Source organism: Aulonocara stuartgranti, assembly GCF_965226115.1.
Source record: "Aulonocara stuartgranti genome assembly, chromosome: 17".
Classification (NCBI taxonomy): Eukaryota; Metazoa; Chordata; class Actinopteri; order Cichliformes; family Cichlidae; genus Aulonocara; species Aulonocara stuartgranti.
In genome coordinates, this window is record NC_138953.1 from 39,019,609 (window position 1) to 39,039,748 (window position 20,140).

At 43.0% G+C, this 20,140-nt stretch overlaps 1 protein-coding gene across 3 annotated transcripts in view; it reads right to left on the minus strand.

Moving 5' to 3' along the window:
* Positions 1 to 14,550, minus strand: part of anos1b (anosmin 1b) — a 56,919-nt gene extending 42,369 nt beyond the window's left edge. For 2 of the 3 annotated variants that reach the window (XM_082510647.1, XM_082510645.1), the window contains exon 1: positions 14,171 to 14,549. In XM_082510647.1, the coding sequence (XP_082366773.1) occupies positions 14,171 to 14,347 (177 nt within the window). In that variant the 5' untranslated portion in view covers positions 14,348 to 14,549. Of the gene's footprint in view, positions 1 to 14,170 lie in introns of all 3 variants that reach the window. The other variant, XM_082510646.1, reaches the window with a different exon arrangement.
* Between the last annotated feature and the right edge of the window lie 5,590 nt (positions 14,551 to 20,140).

A 20,140-nucleotide genomic window follows, 5' to 3' on the forward strand; every position in this document is an offset into this window, starting at 1 on the left:
TTTTGAGCTAAGCTTGAGCAAAGCTTCAAGGTTTCCCAGTATCTATAAGTATCTAAAAAAAAAAAAGAGGTATTCCTGACCTCTGACATTATACCTCCGTGATCACTAAATGACTAATGACGGGGCAGACACCCTTGGCTTAATAGTAACCTGTGCTGGAGGTTTAAAGGGATAATGCTGCTGCACACCAGCCTTTAAACGGCACAGAAGAGAGAAGGAAGGCGGAAGCAGTAGCACATTACAGTAATTGTGTAAACCCCAATGAATAGATTAGCAACAAGTCTGTGGGGAACAATAAATGCAGAGAAGAACAGATGAGGCAGAAACGAAGGAACCGGTGTCATGGTACCGCATAGAGACACGGAGAGAAACACTTCCCTCCTCTGCTGACTTCTAAGCTTGCTAATACTGTCTGCAGTACAAAAACCCTGTTGCTATGGATACACATCTTATAGTAGCTTCTTCTTCAGTCTCTCAACATTACAACTTTTCAAGATAACATCTCAGACTGATTCTGTTTGAAAACACAAACTGAATGTGAGCCTGGAAGTTTAGACAGGTTCACTTTTACACTCAAGTTAAATTTATTTAGATCGCAACAATTGATTTACAGCAACAGCCGCCTCGAGGCGTTTCGTATTGTAAGAGAGAGAAAACCTCCGCAATCTGATGGTGGGGAGGAAGAACTCCCTTTTATCAGGAAGAACCGGGCACAGAGAGATGCAGCTGAATGACGATGAAACAAAAGGGAGTGCACACTCTGAATCTACACTGAAGAACATAGGACGGCTAAATATCTATTTCTGCATAAATTCAGCGTTGCAACATTGAGGTGTATCATTGAAGTGTAAGAAAATATGCTTCCATTCAAAAACAAAACAGGAAAACCCTTATGTGCCCTCGCAGAAATACTACATGCACTTCACAAGGCAGGTTTGTTTGTGTGACTTTTACTGGCCAATATTAAATCTTACTCTGTGAAACATTTTTGCTCGATGAGTCCGAGCTGTTATGCTACCACGTACCCAAAAGGCAACTCAGATATCCATTAGTGCAATCAGTTGGTGATGTTCAGTGCTGCTACCTGCTGCTAGGAGTACTTTCTGATGGGTTGTATAATTTACCACTTTTAATACTTTTGGCTGTCGTTCTTCACATTTCCCAGAAGCTCTTTCCGAAGCTGCCAGATGAATTTATATGAACTTTTGGGTATTAGGCTAGTTTTTAGCAAGAACCTAATAATGACAAGAGTATGGGTGAGAGAGAGAGCGCTGTTATCTGGTCTATTAAAGCTGCTGTAAGTATGAACCTTCCATTTCTTCCCGTGTGATTTCTGAACAGTGGAACAAAATGATAAGTGCAAATCTGTCAAGTTTGTGCTGTTTTCTTAGCAAACACACACCATGGATGGATATCGGTTGCTACGAAGTATTTGATGTAGGTATATAGGTAGTCCAAAGTTTTATGTTTTTGTCAACATCACGCTGCTTTGTGCCGCTTATAGATCCTTAAGCAGGGTTGTTTGAACATTCATGCACCATCAGAGGGATTACGGAAGCGGAGGATTAGCCTCTTTTGGTCACCCTGTCACTCCTTCTGTGTTTCATTTGGACTCACTGCCTTTCCAAGTCTCTGCATTTCTGCCAACTCCTGTAAAAATGACAGGAGAGGACTTAAAAATGACACCGATGATAAACTATAGATTTTCCAGCGAAAGTACCGAGGACAGCTAAGTATCTCCAGATTTTCACAGAGGAGATATAAAGCCGTGTTCCCCCCTGCTGGCCTCACATCTTCATCCTCGCTCTCAATCTTTTTCACGGTATCGTTCTTTTTCCTGTCTTCTTCATGCCATAACATCCTTCCAGTGTCAGTCAATCCACTTTAGAGCCTTCTGTAGTCTACACTCACACATATGGATGCACACACATATGAGCTAATCCCAAGTCGATTTCATGGGACATATTTGCTGTCAGAGCCAATTAAGCCAGTTTAGATGGGTCTGTGTGCCGTATGGCCATTAAACGGTGGTCAGAGTGAGGTTTCATAGGGTCTTGGTAAGTGTATGTATGTGTGTCTGCGGCAAAACAGCTGCACATGTTAAAAAAAAGTCTGAGAGAGAAAGAGGAGGTGGACTTGCATGAGATGACTAGAAAAGGAGAAAAGAAGCTGGATGTGGGCGACTGAGAGGAAGTAAGAGAGAGGGAGGATACTGAAAAGAATAAAGAGACAGTCAAAAGAAGGTGAAATGTGGAAATAAATATTAGTTAATAGGAGGAGACTGGAAAGGATGGGGAGTGTTGTGAAACAGGATGCTGTTCATCTGGCTAAAGTTTCTTCTTCAAGGATATTTTATAAATGAAAAGCCAACATTCAACACAACAAATCCATCAAGACGGAATATTGTAAAATAAAGATACAGACTTCACAAAAAGGCCTCCAGCTGCTTTTTTTAATGAAGTCCTACAACAAGAAACCATGCTCATATATATATATATATATATATATATATATATATATATAAGGAGGCTAGAGGGCAAGATCAAAGTAGCACGGAGGGAGGTTAGCCAACTAACAGAGTTGCAGAAAGGTGCGACAAATAAGGTGCCTAAGAAATACAGCAAGCTGTCCATACCTGAGGCCTTGGAAACTGCCAAGCAAAGACTCACAGCCTTGGCCAGCCGCTTGAGGAGGTACACCAGAGAGATAGAAGGCAGGAGAATAAACCAGCTGTTCTCCACAGAACCAGCAAAGGTGTACTCTCAGTGGCAAGGGAACAATAAGAGAACAGCACCACCAAGGCTGGAGACGGAGCAATACTGGAAGAGCATATGGGAGAAGGATGCAACCCATAACGGCAATGCTCAGTGGCTAGTGGATCTGAGGGCAGACCACAGCGACCTCCCTGAACAGGGTCCAGTAACCATCACAGTGGCAGATATCCAAGAAAGGGTCTCCAGTATGAAGAGTTGGACAGCACCAGGGCCCGACATGGTTCACGCCTACTGGCTGAAGAAGCTGACTGCACTCCACGAGCGTCTGGCAGCACAAATGAACCAGCTGCTAGTTAACGAGAGACACCCGGAATGGCTAACTGAAGGCCGGACGGTCCTGATCCCCAAGGACCCCAAGAAGGGACCGGTCCCCTCCAACTACCGACCAATAACCTGCCTCAGTACTACATGGAAGCTCCTGTCAGGCATCATATCGGCTAAGATGAACAGGCACATGGGTCAATACATGAGCGGGACACAGAAAGGAATTGGCAAGAATACCAGAGGTGCAAAACACCAGCTACTGGTAGACAGAACAATCAGCCGAGACTGCAAGACCAGACTGACCAACCTGTGCACTGCCTGGATTGATTACAAGAAGGCCTATGACTCAATGCCCCACAGCTGGATACTGGAATGCCTAGAATTGTACAAGATCAATGGGACCCTAAGAGCCTTCATCAGGAACTCAATGGGGATGTGGCGTACAACACTAGAGGCCAACTCCAAGCCCATAGCACAAGTTACCATCAAGTGCGGGATCTACCAAGGAGATGCTCTGTCCCCACTGCTGTTCTGCATAGGCCTGAACCCCCTCAGTGAGATCATTAACAAGACTGGCTACGGATACCGACTATGGAACGGAGCAGTTGTCAGCCACCTCCTGTACATGGATGACATCAAGCTGTATGCCAAGAGTGAACGAGACATCGATTCACTGATCCACACTACCAGGCTATACAGCAATGACATTGGAATGTCGTTCGGACTGGAGAAGTGTAGTCGGATGGTAACAAAGAGAGGGAAGGTAGTCAGAACTGAGGGGATTGAACTACCAGAAGGCAACATTGCAGACATAGAGGACAGTTACAAGTACCTGGGGATCCCGCAGGCAAATGGGAACCATGAAGAGGCCGCTAGAAAGGCTGCAACCACCAAGTACCTGCAGAGGGTCAGGCAAGTCCTGAGGAGTCAGCTGAATGGTAAGAACAAGATCCGGGCCATCAACACATACGCCCTGCCCGTGATCAGGTACCCTGCTGGGGTAATAGGCTGGCCAAAGGAGGAGATAGAAGCCACTGACATAAAGACAAGAAAGCTCCTGACCATGCATGGAGGGTTTCACCCCAAGTCCAGCACCCTGAGGCTGTACGCTAAGCGGAAGGAAGGGGGCCGGGGACTGGTGAGTGTCAGCACCACAGTCCAGGATGAGACAACGAACATCCAAGAATACATTGGGAAGATGGCCCCAACTGACCGAGTGCTCAGTGAATACCTCAGGCAGCAGAAACCCAAGAAAGAGGAGGGAGACGAGGAACCATCATGGAAGGACAGGCCCCTGCACGGTATGTACCACCGGCAGATAGAGGAGGTGGCTGATATCCAGAAATCCTACCAGTGGCTGGACAAAGCTGGACTGAAAGACAGCACAGAGGCACTAATCATGGCAGCACAAGAACAAGCTCTGAGTACAAGATCCATAGAGGCTGGGGTCTATCACACCAGGCAAGACCCCAGGTGCAGGCTGTGTAAAGATGCCCCAGAGACAATCCAGCACATAACAGCAGGGTGCAAGATGCTAGCAGGCAAGGCATACATGGAACGCCATAACCAAGTGGCCGGCATAGTGTACAGGAACATCTGTGCCGAGTATAACCTGGAAGTCCCGAGGTCAAAATGGGAGATGCCCCCAAGGGTGGTGGAGAATGACCGAGCTAAGATCCTGTGGGACTTCCAGATACAGACGGACAAAATGGTGGTGGCTAACCAACCGGACATAGTGGTGGTAGACAAACAGAAGAAGACGGCCGTAGTGATCGATGTAGCGGTTCCGAATGACAGCAATATCAGGAAGAAGGAACACGAGAAGCTGGAGAAATACCAAGGGCTCAGAGAAGAGCTCGAGAGGATGTGGAGGGTGAAGGTAACGGTGGTCCCCGTGGTAATCGGAGCACTAGGTGCGGTGACTCCCAAGCTAGGCGAGTGGCTCCAGCAGATCCCGGGAATAACATCGGAGATCTCTGTCCAGAAGAGCGCAGTCCTGGGAACAGCTAAGATACTGCGCAGGACCCTCAAGCTCCCAGGCCTCTGGTAGAGGACCCGAGCTTGAAGGATAAACCGCCCGCAGGGGCGTGCTGGGTGTTTTTTTTTTTTGTCCCCCACTCATCATCTGTATAAAAGACACCTGTCCACAGCCTCAAACAGTCAGACTCCAAACTCCGCCATGGCCAAGACCAAAGAGCTTTCGAAGGACACCAGGAAAAGTATTGTAGACCTGCACCAGACTGGGAAGAGTGAATCTACAATAGGCAAGCAGCTTTGTGTGAAAAAATCAACTGTGGGAGCAATCATCAGAAAATGGAAGACATACAAGACCACTGATAATCTCCCTCGATCTGGGGCTCCACGCAAGATCTCATCCCGTGGGGTCAAAATGATCATGAGAACGGTGAGCAAAGATCCCAGAACCACACGGGGGGACCTGGTGAATGACCTGCAGAGAGCTGGGACCAAAGTAACAAAGGTCACCATCAGTAACACACTACAACGGCAGGGAATCAAATCCCGCAGTGCCAGACGTGTTCCGCTGCTGAAGCCAGTGCATGTCCAGGCCCGTCTGAAGTTTGCCAGAGAGCACATGGATGATACAGCAGAGGATTGGGAGAATGTCATGTGGTCAGATGAAACCAAAGTAGAACTTTTTGGTATAAACTCAACTTGTCGTGTTTGGAGGAAGAAGAATACTGAGTTGCATCCCAAGAACACCATACCTACTGTGAAGCATGGGGGTGGAAACATCATGCTATGGGGCTGTTTTTCTGCCAAGGGGACAGGACGACTGATCCGTGTTAAGGACAGAATGAATGGGGCCATGTATCGTGAGATTTTGAGCCAAAACCTCCTTCCATCAGTGAGAACTTTGAAGATGAAACGAGGCTGGGTCTTCCAACATGACAATGATCCAAAACACACCGCCCGGGCAACAAAGGAGTGGCTCCGTAAGAAGCATTTGAAAGTCCTGGAGTGGCCTAGCCAGTCTCCAGACCTCAACCCCATAGAAAATCTGTGGCGGGAGTTGAAAGTCCGTGTTGCTCGGCGACAGCCCCAAAACATCACTGCTCTCGAGAAGATCTGCATGGAGGAATGGGCCAAAATACCAGCTACTGTGTGTGCAAACCTGGTAAAGACCTATAGTAAACGTTTGACCTCTGTTATTGCCAACAAAGGTTATGTTACAAAGTATTGAGTTGTATTTTTGTTATTGACCAAATACTTATTTTCCACCCTGATTTACGAATAAATTCTTTACAAATCCTACCATGTGGATTCATGGATTTTTTTTTCACATTCTGTCTCTCACAGTTGAAGTGTACCTCTGGTGCAAATTACTGACCTCTGTCATCATTTTAAGTGGGGGAACTTGCACAATCGGTGGCTGACTAAATACTTTTTTGCCCCACTGTATTACAATAAAATAAAAGACAAAAAAAGCGATCTTAAGTTTTTCCACTTGTTGGGTCTTAAACTTTCAGTTCTGGGATCCGCAAGAAAAATCTGTCACGAGAGACCCATCAGAAGCACAAGACTGACCCTCGGAGTAGGAAACACTTGCGCTAAAGGACTTCCACATGGTTGCTGCTGCTGATCTTTGCTGAAGGAAAAACAACCTGATATTAGCCTTTAAAATAAAACACGACGACGCGTGCACGGTCAGCGTGCACGCACGCAGCTGCACACACCCGTCAGTGTTTGAAGGGGAGAGAGATATAAATCACACTTCTGCCAGATGCAGTGATTAAAAAAAAAACAAAAGTGTGTGCAGGAGAGACAGAGGAGGAGAAAGTGTGTGTGTGGGTGTGTGCTGTGGTCAGCGCTTGTGGTGAGGTGCAGTAGAAAGTCTCTTTAACATCAGGCATTAACTCTGCTAATCACACCCAGATGACCAGAAGCAAACGCGGTGATGGTGTACGGCTTGTTTGTGTGATGAATATATCATGACTAACGTCCACTCAACACAATATAAAGTTCTTCCCAAAAGAACAGCCTTGAGGTCCGAAAGCTTCCCGACAGAAGCCCCATGACTCATTGTTGTGTCCACCTTCGAGTTCGTGGCGCCCTACATCCTGTAAACAAGCGTCAAAACAAAGGGGATTTTATTACATTCCCAAATCTTAAAGCTTTCTCCTTCTCCTTCCGTCAGAAACTGGGGTTTAGACGAGAAGACTGACAGTATTCAAACTAGGAAGCTCGCCAGTGAGTTAGCGCAAAGAGCGTAAAAACAAAGAAAACCAACTGTCTGCCAACCTGTGTCAAGTCTAGTCAAGTCAAGTGTAGGGCTGCCACGATTAGTCGACTAGTCACGATTAGTCGACTATCAAAATCGTCGACGACTGATTTAATAGTCGACGCGTCGTTTGAAGCTTTGTAAGATCACAAAAGACGCAGGAATAATAGCAGGATTTAAGAGTGTAATAACAGACTGAGACAGAAGATGGCAGCACTGCATGTACAAGGATGCCAGCTGCCGTTAAACCCCGAAGAAGAAGAAGCTGTGTCCCGGAATTCATAGCGCGGCCCAGCTCAGTTTCCAACAATGGCGGCAGCTGGTTAGTTTTAATATTACTCTTATTATTCTTTCTGGGTCACAAAATAAACGTTTAACATATTTTCATGGAGAATGTAGCTGTGTAAACCTCAAATATCTGCTCAGTTTATCAAGACACCACATATTTTCAAAAGCGCTCCGACGTTTTCGGAGACGTCTGTTACCCACTAGCTCGATAGCTAGCCGGGGGCTAGGCTCACTAGAGCCGTGAGAACACCGGACTCCCGGCAAATCATTTTCAAACCCACCGCCGTCCTTCGCATATCAGGTTAAACATGATATATAAGTCAAATTTAATAAACTATCATCTTGTCTTTATTTTTAGTTAGCACAGACCTTAAACACTTAAAGCTGTAAGCTAATGATAGTTATATAAGAGCAGATGCTGCTGGTGCAATAAGCTGTACGTTTTATGTTGAATGGATGATGATCTGATTAATCGACTTCTTCCTCCTAGCGTTTTTCCCGCTCGGTTGCAGGGTCCGCTTTTCTGCAAAGTCGTCTCCACTTGGGTCGGTCAAGGGCGTCGGTCAGATCGGCTTCGATCTTCTTCACGTCGTCCTTGATTCGGTCCATCCATCTCCGCTTTGGTCTGCCTCTAGGTCGACGTCCTTGGGGGCTGAGCCGCAGTGCTGTTCTCACCACTGAGTTCTCATCGCTCCGTACCACATGTCCGTACCACCGCAGCCTCGCTTCTTGCATCTTATCTGTGATTGGCGTGATTCCCATCCTCTTTCTAACGTCGGTGTTCATGACGTGGTCCCATCGTGTTAGGCCTAGGCACCATCGCAGCATCCGCATCTGATTAATCGACTAATCGCAAAAATAATCGCCAACTAGTCAACTATCAAAATAATTGTTTGTGGCAGCCCTAGTCAAGTGGCTTTATTGTCATTCCAACCATGTGCAGTGTTACAGTACATGGTGCTACATATAACAGACCATCAACACAGGACAACATAAAGTGCAATGTGCAAAAATTGCAACAAAAAAAACAAAGTGCAACAATGTGCACAATGTGCAAAAAAGAACTTGGAGTATAACGGTGTGCATGTGTGTTTCTGTGGAGACTTTAGAAAGTTATTGTTCCTAACACTGAAACACACCTTAGAAGGCAGGTTATTGGAAGAACTATCCATCTGTTACGATCTATTACAGCCAATTCGATTAATGAACCACGGGGAGCATCCAGCAGGAAAAGCAAAGTTGCAGTCGAGCACTGTGGCAGCGTGCCACCTGTTGATTCTTCAGATATTTACAACCTTACTGAGTAGTAAACTCGTAGTTTCAAAGCCGGGCAAGCTGGGGATGGTCTTTAAAAAATGATCTTGTGAATCTCACAAGACTCCAGTTGCCTTGCAAGGTGAGGCCATACCCAAGCCAGTATTTGCTCTTTGTTTGTCCCAGACGTACGTGTGACATTTATCTCCTTATCAATGGAAAGGAGTAACAAGGGGGAAAAAAGGATTTAAGTAGCACATATAAAATATCACGACAGTCTAGATGTGGCAAAAGAGTCTTTCTTTCCAAAGCTGCAACAAAGCCATGCCCTCAGAGCCTTGCCATTCCAGCTGTGATTTACTGTTTTGGAATTTCTTGTCCTGGTTTCAGGTGAGAGTCGCTCTTACACTGCCACAACTTTATCACCATCTATGCACTGATCAAATGACAGGGCAGTCACAAAGCTGCACTGGCTTTATCTTTGAGGCGAATCAAACAAGCCTTTGTTTCCTGCCGTCGCTCACCCGGATGCCTGTCTCGCTGCATGTCAGTCTACTTCTATAGCCTACGTATCAGTTCACCGAGTTGTCTGTCTTCACCTGCGTCTGTCACACCTGCTTGCCTGCTCTCCTGTCTTTCCATCCCTCTGCCCATCTTCACGCTTGACCGAGTCTGCCCACCTGCCCTTATCTCCTCGTCTGTCTCCGTGCAACCTGACCTGACCGTTGTCTCTGGTCTTTTTCAGAGCGTGACTGGTTGGCTGACCGACCTTTGGGCCGATTAGAGTTACCTACCGCAGCGTAGTCGGGACAGACAAATGCACGCATGCGCACACTTAGACAAGGATGCACAGGGAGCTCGTTTAACCTACCGCCGGCCCTTATCCCATCAGCGCCACAGCATGTGAGCGTCTAAGAACACGGGCTAATCTGAGCTACTACGTATGTGTAAAATAATTCACCTCTTCGGGCAAGACGGGAGTTTTTCGCTTATTTTAGGAGCTTACATCAAGGAGGAATCTGGGAATATGACAACATACCAACATGTTTATATATATATTTAAGTGTGCTCTCTCACACACGAAAGAGCTATAATTACACTATTACGCCATACAAGGGAAAGTAGTGGAAAACCCAGAGACGCAGCATAAAGAGAGGTGTAAATAGAAAACTGGTGACTCAAATTCTAGTGGCTACACACTAGCCACACACACACACACACTGAGAAAGAGCCAAAAACACAAAGTTCACCCACATGAAGCCAGAGGAAGCAATGTGTGTGTTTGTGTCTGAGTGTGGTGACTGAGGAGGATGAGTAAAGCTCGGTTTGTCTTTACTGATGTCGTAGTTGCTGGAACTGTTATCTAAAGGCTTTTTTCTTTTTTCTAGAGGGAATGAATGCTCTAACATACTCCTACCCATCAATCAATCCGTGTGCTCTCTAAGCTGTCCTATAATAGTTTCGAGGAGTGATGCAACTCTCCAGGATGTGGCTGAGAAGAAAATTTGTTTCCTTGTTTCCTCAGAATTTTGATGTGCTTTTTATTTTGGTTTAAACACACAGACTCTTTTTAAAACCTCTGAGGCTCTGCGTCCTTTTCCTCTCCGATTTCTTCTAATCACAGTCTGTATATAAAAGATGGATGTAGTTTGTGTCGTCTGGGTTTTTTGGAGCCAGAGATGACCGCATTTAAACGAATGTATAACGTGCTAAATTATAAGTTGATGCTAGCAAGCTCAGTTAGCAAGGTGGATGTGGAGATAACAGCCAGTTGGTGTTGGTGTATAAATAAATCAAGAATCAATCAATAAAATCAGTGCATTATTGATTAATCTCACATTTATTTTTAATCAAACAGACTCTACAAAATGTGTCAAAATAGAAAAAAATGTCAATCCTCACTGTAAAGATGTTAGAAACAGAAACGAACAACAACAATAGGGCTGCCACAAACGATTATTTTGATAGTCGAATAGTCACTGATTATTTTTGCGATTACTCGATTAATCAGATCATCATCCATTGGACGTAAAAAGTACAGCTTATTGCACCAGCAGCATCTGCTCTTATATAACTATCATTAGCTTACAGCTTTAAGTGTTTAAGGTCTGTGCTAACTAAAAATAAAGACAAGATGATAGTTTATTAAATTTTAATGAAATTTGCAGATTGTTTCGGTGAAGTTTAATAAACTCCTTGCTTTCTAAAATATAACAGGACACTGGAGAAAATTCTGGAGCATCTCACACTTCTGATAATCAGCTGTCTGCTTGACTTTATTCAGCTGTGTAAAAACTATAACTTTAATCTCAGACAAACCGATTTACTCAGGAACAAATAAAATACTGAAAAAAGCCAAACAATAACATTTTTAAGTTATCTAAGTGACTTATATATCATGTTTAACCTGAGTAGCGAAAGACGGCGGTGGGTTTGAAAACGATTTGCCAGGAGTCCGGTGTTCTCACGGCTCTAGTGACCTTGCCCCCGGCTAACTATCGAGCTAGTGGGTAACAGACGTCTCCGAAAACGTCGGAGCGCTTTTGAAAATATGTGGTGTCTTGATAAACTGAGCAGATATTTGAGGTTTACACAGCTACATTCTCGCCTGAAAATATGTTAAACGTTTATTTTGTGACCCAGAAAGAATAATAAGAGTAATATTAAAACTAACTAGCTGCCGCCATTGTTATAAACTGAGCTGGGCTGCGCTATGAATTCTGGGACACAGCTTCTTCTTCTTCGGGGTTTAACGGCAGCTGGCATCCTTGTACATGCAGTGCTGCCATCTTCTGTCTCAGTCCGTTATTACACTCTTAAATCCTACTACTCATTCCTGCGTCTTTTGTGATCTTACAAAGCTTCAAACGACGCGTCGACTATTAAATCAGTCGTGGACGATTTTGATAGTCGACGTAATCGTGACTAGTCGACTAATCGTGGCAGCCCTAAACAACAATCTTTATTATTATTATTTTAACTAACTGGTTAATACTTTTGGTATACACCAAAGTCTTCTACAGCTCAAGCTAACATCCTCAAATGATTTAAAAAAGCCAAAGATTTTTATTTTAATCAGTTATAAGAACCAAATTTTGTGCAGCCGGACAAAATGATTCCAAGAGCCAGAACCATTCAGGTGGCCGAGCAGGAGCCTGACAACAACGAGGCTGGGCAGACAGCTGGTAACAAAGGAGACAAAGAGCCCCCCCCCCCCCCCCCCCCAAGAGCTTGGTGGCTAACCTTGAGGCCAATAACAGTGAGGGAGCCAGTGACAGGTATGAAAGCTTTTTGAAGGGCAGAGGAGACGCCTGGAACCCACAGACTGAGACCTACACCCTCAGAAAACCCTTTTCTTCTCTTTGCAGCAAGCTAACAACCATTGTACTGGTAGAATAAGGAGAAAAGACTGGAAATCCTCAAATTCAGGGAGGAATATGTCTACCAGGTCTATGTTTTGCTGTTTTGTGATATGTTGGAATTATTAAGACGTGAGGACCCAAATGCAAAATGCTAAGAGTCAGACGTCAATGAATAAAAGGCGAGTGTTTTATTGAGGGGATTAAAGTCCAAAAAACAATAAATCCAACATCAAAGTTAAACAGAATTCCACAAAAATGCAAAGCTACAAAACACAATGGATCAAATATAAACAGCTTGGAGCACCAGCACAACTAGGCTTCAATAATATCAGAAAAAATGAACTGAACAGAAATCAGAAACAACCTGACACAATTCATGAAACTAGGGAAAGTAATAAAACCAAAGCAAAAGACACAAACACCCGACTCAGAAACTGGTGCTGAAAAATCACCTGGTTTCATTTGAATCACTGAATTTGCACATTTGATTCTTGCACACTGGTTCATAAAGTTTAAACCAAATGTTCCCTTTCTCACACCTCTGGTCTAGAACACCCACACACACACACACACACACACACACACACACACACACACACACACACACACACACACACACACACACACACACACAAATGCAAACATCTAAACGGTAAAGTCATCCAGAGGCCACCCTCATTACTCAATGCACAGGTGGCGAGGGTCTTTTCTGGATGGACAAGGACCAGACCAAACCTCGGTTTTATATGTGAGCATATGCAACCCCCCCCCCCCCCCCACACACACACACACACACACACACACACACATACACACTTTTGTCTGCACACCTCAGAGCCATTGGGGCTGAACTCTGTGGTTAATGACTTTCCCACCCACTACACAGCATGCACATGTTGAAGCCGTTAACGATAAGTGGCTTTTCGAACTTGGTAACGTCCTAATGTCCCTGTTAATCTCACATTCCTCACTACAAAGGCCCCAGTACACAGCACAGCAATCCCTGCAAGACGAGCCATTTTGTGAACTATTAAAAACCAATAACCAAAGTTTTTTTCGGCCTACCTTTGCCCCACTAGAGTATTGACACGGGCCGACTTCAATCTGAGCAACATCAACATCATTTGGTCAGAACTTCCTGATGAAAACCACGTGGAGAACAACAGTTCAAGTGTAGATCACAAGGTTGTTGTTGTTTTTGCTTAATAGTGCAGCACTCAGCTGCTTTACTCTGCACTGCACCTTTCTCTTTTGGCCTAGCTTATCCAAAAATCATTGTAACAACACAGCACTGAGGGAAAAAGACAGGAGGGCAACATTTATTAACAACTTGTAAAGTGCACGTTAGAAATGGCTGCATTGTGTATTTTCTACAGCAAGACAGTCAAATATCACGATCTGTCCTAACTGACACACTGAGTGAAATTAGTACTTGTGGCTAAGACTACATCTGGAAATCACCTGCAAAAATCATTCTGTCCATGTTATAATTTTACATTTTAAGGTCACACCTTCTTCTTTTAGGCATAATTAACAAATGCACGGACTGGTTCAATATGTTCCAATGAAAAATGTTTAGACTGAGCTTATGTGAATATATAAAGTGACATATTTGACAAAATAATAAAACTGTGTTATTGTAAAGTGACCACAAACAAAACCTCGATATTGATTAAGACTGGTAGCGCTGCGGTGGACCCCCCCCCCCCCCCCCTCCAAAACAAACAAACAAACAAACAAACAAAAACAAGCAGTAATTGTAAACATTCAACATAGTACATATATAATTTTACTTTTGTACGTTATCTCATATTAGACCAACTGGACTGGGTTTTCACATCAAGCCGACCGGATTAAATGTTTCTCTGTTTATTTCAACGGTTTCTCGTGCGTTTTGTAGGCTATGACACCGGTGCTCGTGCGGAAGGTGACCCTCAGGTGAAAAACACACTAAAACAAAGGATTTGGGGCAAAATGCTTGTCCGTACCTGGAGGTGTCTGAAAGCAACGGTTAGCTGGGTCATGTGCAGAGTGAGGCACCTGGATGTGCATCTGGCGCTGTTCGTTTTCTCCTGAACATCCTCCTGCTCCGGCGAACTCCTGCGAGCACAAGTCACCGCCAACATCGCGCAAAGCAGCACCAAACCGGCCCGACGAACTGACATTACACCGGAAGCTAATACAAAAACATACACAACAACAACAAAAATATGTTTCCCTCTCGTTTCCTCTTGTTTCGAAGGCGTCCTCCTCTCTCTGACTTATAAATTCAGAATGAAAACATCCGAGCGCCGCTCGTGCCTGCGCGCGAGTAGGGAGTGGAGCGCCTCCGCGGACACTCCCACCACCGGTACAAGTGCGGCCACGTGGAGTTATAACGTTCTTCATCCTCATTATCCTAAATACCGTCATCATCCTCGGCAACGTCGTGCACAAGCGGCAATAATTACTATCGCCGCTGCTTCTTCCGATGATCAGGCCAGTGGCATGCGCGCTTCTTCACTTTCATTACGATTTTTTCTATTTAATTTTACAGTTTTTGCATCATTTGTTTTCATAAAATTGACCAGCAACCCTCAGCGTCATCACACGCACCAGCTGTTAGTGCTGTAGGCGTCAGTGGTCAGGTTTACTTCAGGCCAGCACTGTGGAGAGACCAGAGCGGGGTCTTTTTTAACGTGTTTCTCCTGGAAAGTTAAAATTATGACGACAAGAAGAAGAAGAAGAAAGTGGTTGATTCCACTTGGTATTCAGCTTGATATTGTGCATCACTCTCATCACACTGAAACACGTTAATTCTAATCCAAGCAAGCATCCAATCAGTTTAATTACATTTTTATTATCATTGAAACGTTTATTGCTTTAAAACATTAGATATGCACATAAGTATATTTAATCATTTTTATCCCTTTTTAATATTCTTGCACGTGTTTGTAGGTTCAGGTGCGGAGTTATCGTCATTATTGTTGTTGCTTCACTCATGGTTGTGCTTAATTTTATCAGCTTCACTTCCAACATAATGATCTTTATTTTCATCATCACCATCATCATCATCACCACTGTTCTTAGAGTCTTTTTGACGACCACTTTTATTCTGCTGTGAAACAAAAACAAGAAACAAGAACACCAAGATAATCTTGCTGTTGTCATCAGTGCTCTGATAGTACTGCCTTGTTATGAGGGCAGAAACATAATAAACAGGCCAAAGTTTACTTTAATGTTCTGTTACATGGTTGCAAATATCAGGCATGCAAACAAAGCAAAAGGAGCAGAATGAAAGTCCAAAAGTCCAAAACTAAGACTAAGGAATGCAAGAAGGCGATAAGGACATATAGACGATCTGTCAAATGCTTAGTGGACAAGTGCTGGTGAGGAGAGAGGCGTTTGGATTAGGTGACAAAGTAGCACAGGTGGTAAAGGCAGAGTTTAATTATCTGAATAAATTCCTGGTCTCTCCCGTATCACTGATATACCTTTATCATCAATACTTTTCTCCCTTTTCATAAACATCTTTTTATATAATCATCATCCTCGTCCTAAAAAACAAAACTGAAAATTACATTTAAAAAAACCTCAAACTGGATCCATCTGACATGAGGAGAGGTGCTGCAGTGAAGTAAGAGAAAGCATTTATGGCCTAATGGTTTGCATGGCAGGGTATAGTTTTAGGCCTATTAACACTTTACCATTACTACTATGAAAAACAACCTTTCCTTTATAGTCTGGGAATGCTCTCCAAGGCTAATTACTGAACTAATAAAAGCGCCTTTATTAATGGGAGCAAGAATTAAAGAATGTGTTGAGGTAGGTGTCTGTCACACAGCCAGTCAGTGTGTTAGTCACCACTTTCTGACAGAAACCACGGAGCCAAGTGGGGTTTTCTAGGACCGAGGCCAAGTCGAGATGCTGAAGACAGAGAGTTGAAAGCCCTGTTTGTTTATATGAGAGCGTAACCCAGCCGAGGAGTCATCTCTGCTGGCAATGAAAAGCAGAAAGAATCACCTAGCTTTTGATTTAGATGAAATGGACTTGTATAAATATTTAGTAAGTACTGGCAGGACTGTTTTTGACCCTGCTGTATAAAGCAGGCTTCTCATTCTGTGTCGTACGGAAAGGCATACATACTGTAGGTTGGTGTAATGTCTTGGCTTATTAACCATTTTATGGTGATGTATTTATAGACATTTGCTTCTTTTAGTAAAACGAAAAGAAAAACACTAAAAGATATTTCATTTATTTTCATGTGATTTATCTTTAAAATCAAAGAAATCCAAACACTGCAGAAATCTGAGCTAGCATTGTTTTTTTGTAAGTTTCTTTTTTAGCATTTCTTCTTTTTGAATGTCACTTAAATGGCTCATTACTTAAAACTACTCGTTACAAATTCAAAGCTCAGCTACTAATATGTATAATGTGTTTGATCATTTCAATGAAAGATCAATATTTCTTCCCAGTTTTTCATTTGAAGGTTTCAAGGAATGTCTTTCCAAATGTCCAAGTAGATACAGATTGATGATGGTGAGAGAAAGTGAATGAGTAATGTGGTGTGTGAAGCCACACTGTCCATATCATTATATATGCTCACACTTATCTCAGACAACCTAAACAGCTGAAGTGGTTTTACAGAAAGTGTCAAATCAATTTCAGCAGCAGTTTCCTTTTATCTACATCTAAAAATAACATTTATATAAAACACCCAGCTCGTGTTTCTGAAGAAACCATTAGCGGTGTAAAACCTCTCACCGACACATACTCAAACATCACACGCGTGTGCATGATGCACATTCTCACACACCACAGAGGCATTCACCGGCTGCTTAAAGCTACTCGATGTCAGAAGCCATACGTGTTTGAACAGAGTGAGAGAAAGGCAGAGATACAGAAAGCTAGCAACAGGTAGAACAAGTGTGACACGGAAACATTAGACATGTTTCCATTTGTGTAAGAGTCATTTTTCCTCTGTCAGTGCGCCCCAGGGCAGCTGTGGCTACAATGTAGCTTGCTATCGCCAGTGTGTGAATGTGTGTGTGAATGTGTGTGTGAATGGGTGGATGACTGAATGTAGTGTAAAGCGCTTTGGGGTCCTTAAGGACTAGAAAAGCGCTATACAAATGCAGGCCATTTACCATTTCCCTTTAATGTTCACAAAGAAGTCAGAAGTTTTTTTAACACTAACGGAATCTGTGCCATAAGAAGCCCTCTGACGATGAAGTCTCGTGAATCTGACATTCATCGTACCACATAAACACATTTTATCCCAACTAAACCCCTTCAAAATCACCTGCCTCCATGGGACTACAAAACAGAGGAACCGTTTCCAGTTTCAAAGCTAATCTTCACGTATTTAACATGTCACTGATCTAATCGAAACACCGTCATCTCCTGAATCCCTGTGCATTTAGCCATTACAGTCGCAATTCCATGTTGTTATCGTTTATGTCCAAGACTACAGAAGTGGTCAGAGATTATTCCTGCAGCTGGCACTGCTTACAGCTGATCTGACGCTGGTCGCTGACTCTTCAGCAGCAATGTTTTTCCAACTATGGTCCAGCAGGCCAGAGACAGTTCATTACAAACGCCCAGGAACAAAGACAGAGTCTTTTTCTTGAATACAACAGTCATACTGCACCATGAAAAGCCTCTGTTGCAAGTCTGAATATTGCGTTCATAACTAGAATTTTTTTTGTACCTAAAACAACTCATTTGAATAATAGTTGATGGGATTGCTACAAAGCAACATATCGCACTGAAGTATATGTTATTGTCAGATATAGTCTCCATCATCATCATCATTATTATTTTTTATTATTATTATTATTATTAATATTACAGATTTTATGCCTAATGGCATTGACGGCTGCTCTCTCCATGTCTTCAATGGATCTTGAACCCCTCTGTTTTCCTTATGTAGTTTCTTAGCATGATGGCTTTCCTGCAATGTCTAACATATTATGAACTACAGTTGTAAATATATGATAATAATCTGGTGCAAATCCTCTTCAGGTTCTGTTGGAAAATATCTCGGTCAAATTCAAACTTAATGATTTTAAAAAAACCTTTTGATCTTGAGTTACTTATTATTTTACAGATTTTAAAATAGAAATTGACTAATATGTAATGCTGTGTTATTGCAGATAAACTTGTTGGTCTGGAGCAGCCCTCAGCTGTAATGCATTTAGAAGCAGATTGAGCACATGAGCTGCTGTGTGTTTGAATCTCATGTATTATTTTATGTAGCACTGCCACCTGCTGTTCAAACAGATGAACTACCAGATAAAGAATAAAAAAATATTTTACAAATCAAGCCTCATTCGTCCCTCCATCCTTACAGGCTCGTGTGCTGTTGCACCACAACCTCGTCACGCTTTGTTTCCACAAGAAAACAGTGACAGAGCTGGGACTAAAAACAACTCTCAATGCAAAAAGACTGATGTTAAGAAAATTAATCGTAATATTCTGTTATTAAAACACACTGATACTTAAATGACAATGCAGAAGTGAAATATGTCTTAGCTGAACACAGACCTTCCTCTCTCTGCTCAAGCTGTACAAAACCCAAATAGGGTGTCCCTGACATGGGGGCGCTCCTGTGATAAACCACAGTAGAAGACAAAGTGTTGAGTGGAAGCAAGTTTTTAAACTTAGAATCAAAAGGTGTACTTTATTTTTTCAGTGATAGAGAAGCATAGAGAAGGTCACATGGAGTTGCACCGTCTTTGTGGATCTAGAGAGAGGATATGATAGCTTGCCAAGAGAGTCTTTTTCCGTGGCCTCTCCAAACTCCTCCCACACCCGAGGTTCTGCCTTAGCTACTGCCCGATCCGCGTTCTGGTTGGCCTGTTGTTACCTATCTGCTGCCTCCAAAGTCCCACAGGCTAACCAAGCCTGATAGGACTCCTTCTTCAGAGTGATGGTTCCCTTCACCTCTGGTGTTCAACATCTGGTTCAGAGGTCACCACAACAGACACCAACTACCTTGTGGCCACAGCTCAATGCAGCAGCTTCAGCAATGGAGGTTCTGAACATGGTCCATTTGGACTCAATCTGATGATATGATTACAAAATCGATCATCAACCAGCGGCCTAGGGTGTCCTGGTGCCACATGCACTTGGTCCAATACATTTTGGGGCATGTATTCTGTAATGGAATACATTTTAAAAGTAACCTTCCCAACCCTGCCAACAGTAATTGTTAAGATTGGCTAGTGATTGCTTCACAAGACTGGTGTCCATCACACATTAGTAATATAATAAAAATATGATATGACCAACAATAAATTTATTGTATTTATAAATTTAATGTACTTAATTAAAACATTTACAGTAGTAAAATTTAACCCCATCCATGAATCGCTACCCAAACAGTCCTGACCCGCGACAACATGAAACAGGAAAGTACCGCAGTGTAATCCATTTATTTCAACAAAGTAACTGTATTCTGAATACCACCCTTTTAAACGGTAACTGTAACGGAATACAGTTACTCATATTTTGTATTTTAAATACGTAACGGCGGTACATGTATTCTGTTACTCCCCAACACTGACTGTTGGCTACAGAAATGCAGCCTAACAAACCAGGTGCAAAGTCTCATTGACATTAAAATGTGTTTTTAAAGAGGTCTAGCCAAGAGAGCAGCAGAAAATGAAAGAAATATAACATCTCAGTTTATAAATATATTTAAGGGACCAGAAGGACTGGATTAATGACAATAAGGGTACAATTATAGAGTCATAAAGATACTTCAGGAACAGGTCTTTTTTTAAATTTTACATTCGCTAAATGAACTTGCTATTAGCATTAGCTACAACTCCCAGCTGAAAACAAAGTGCCGTACGTACACTTGACATGACAAACAAAAAATGGGAAGCGCATTAAATTAAATTAAAACAATAATATCAGCACATTAGATTAAATTAAAGCAGTAAAATAAGGGTCAAACAGCGTTATAAGCCAAG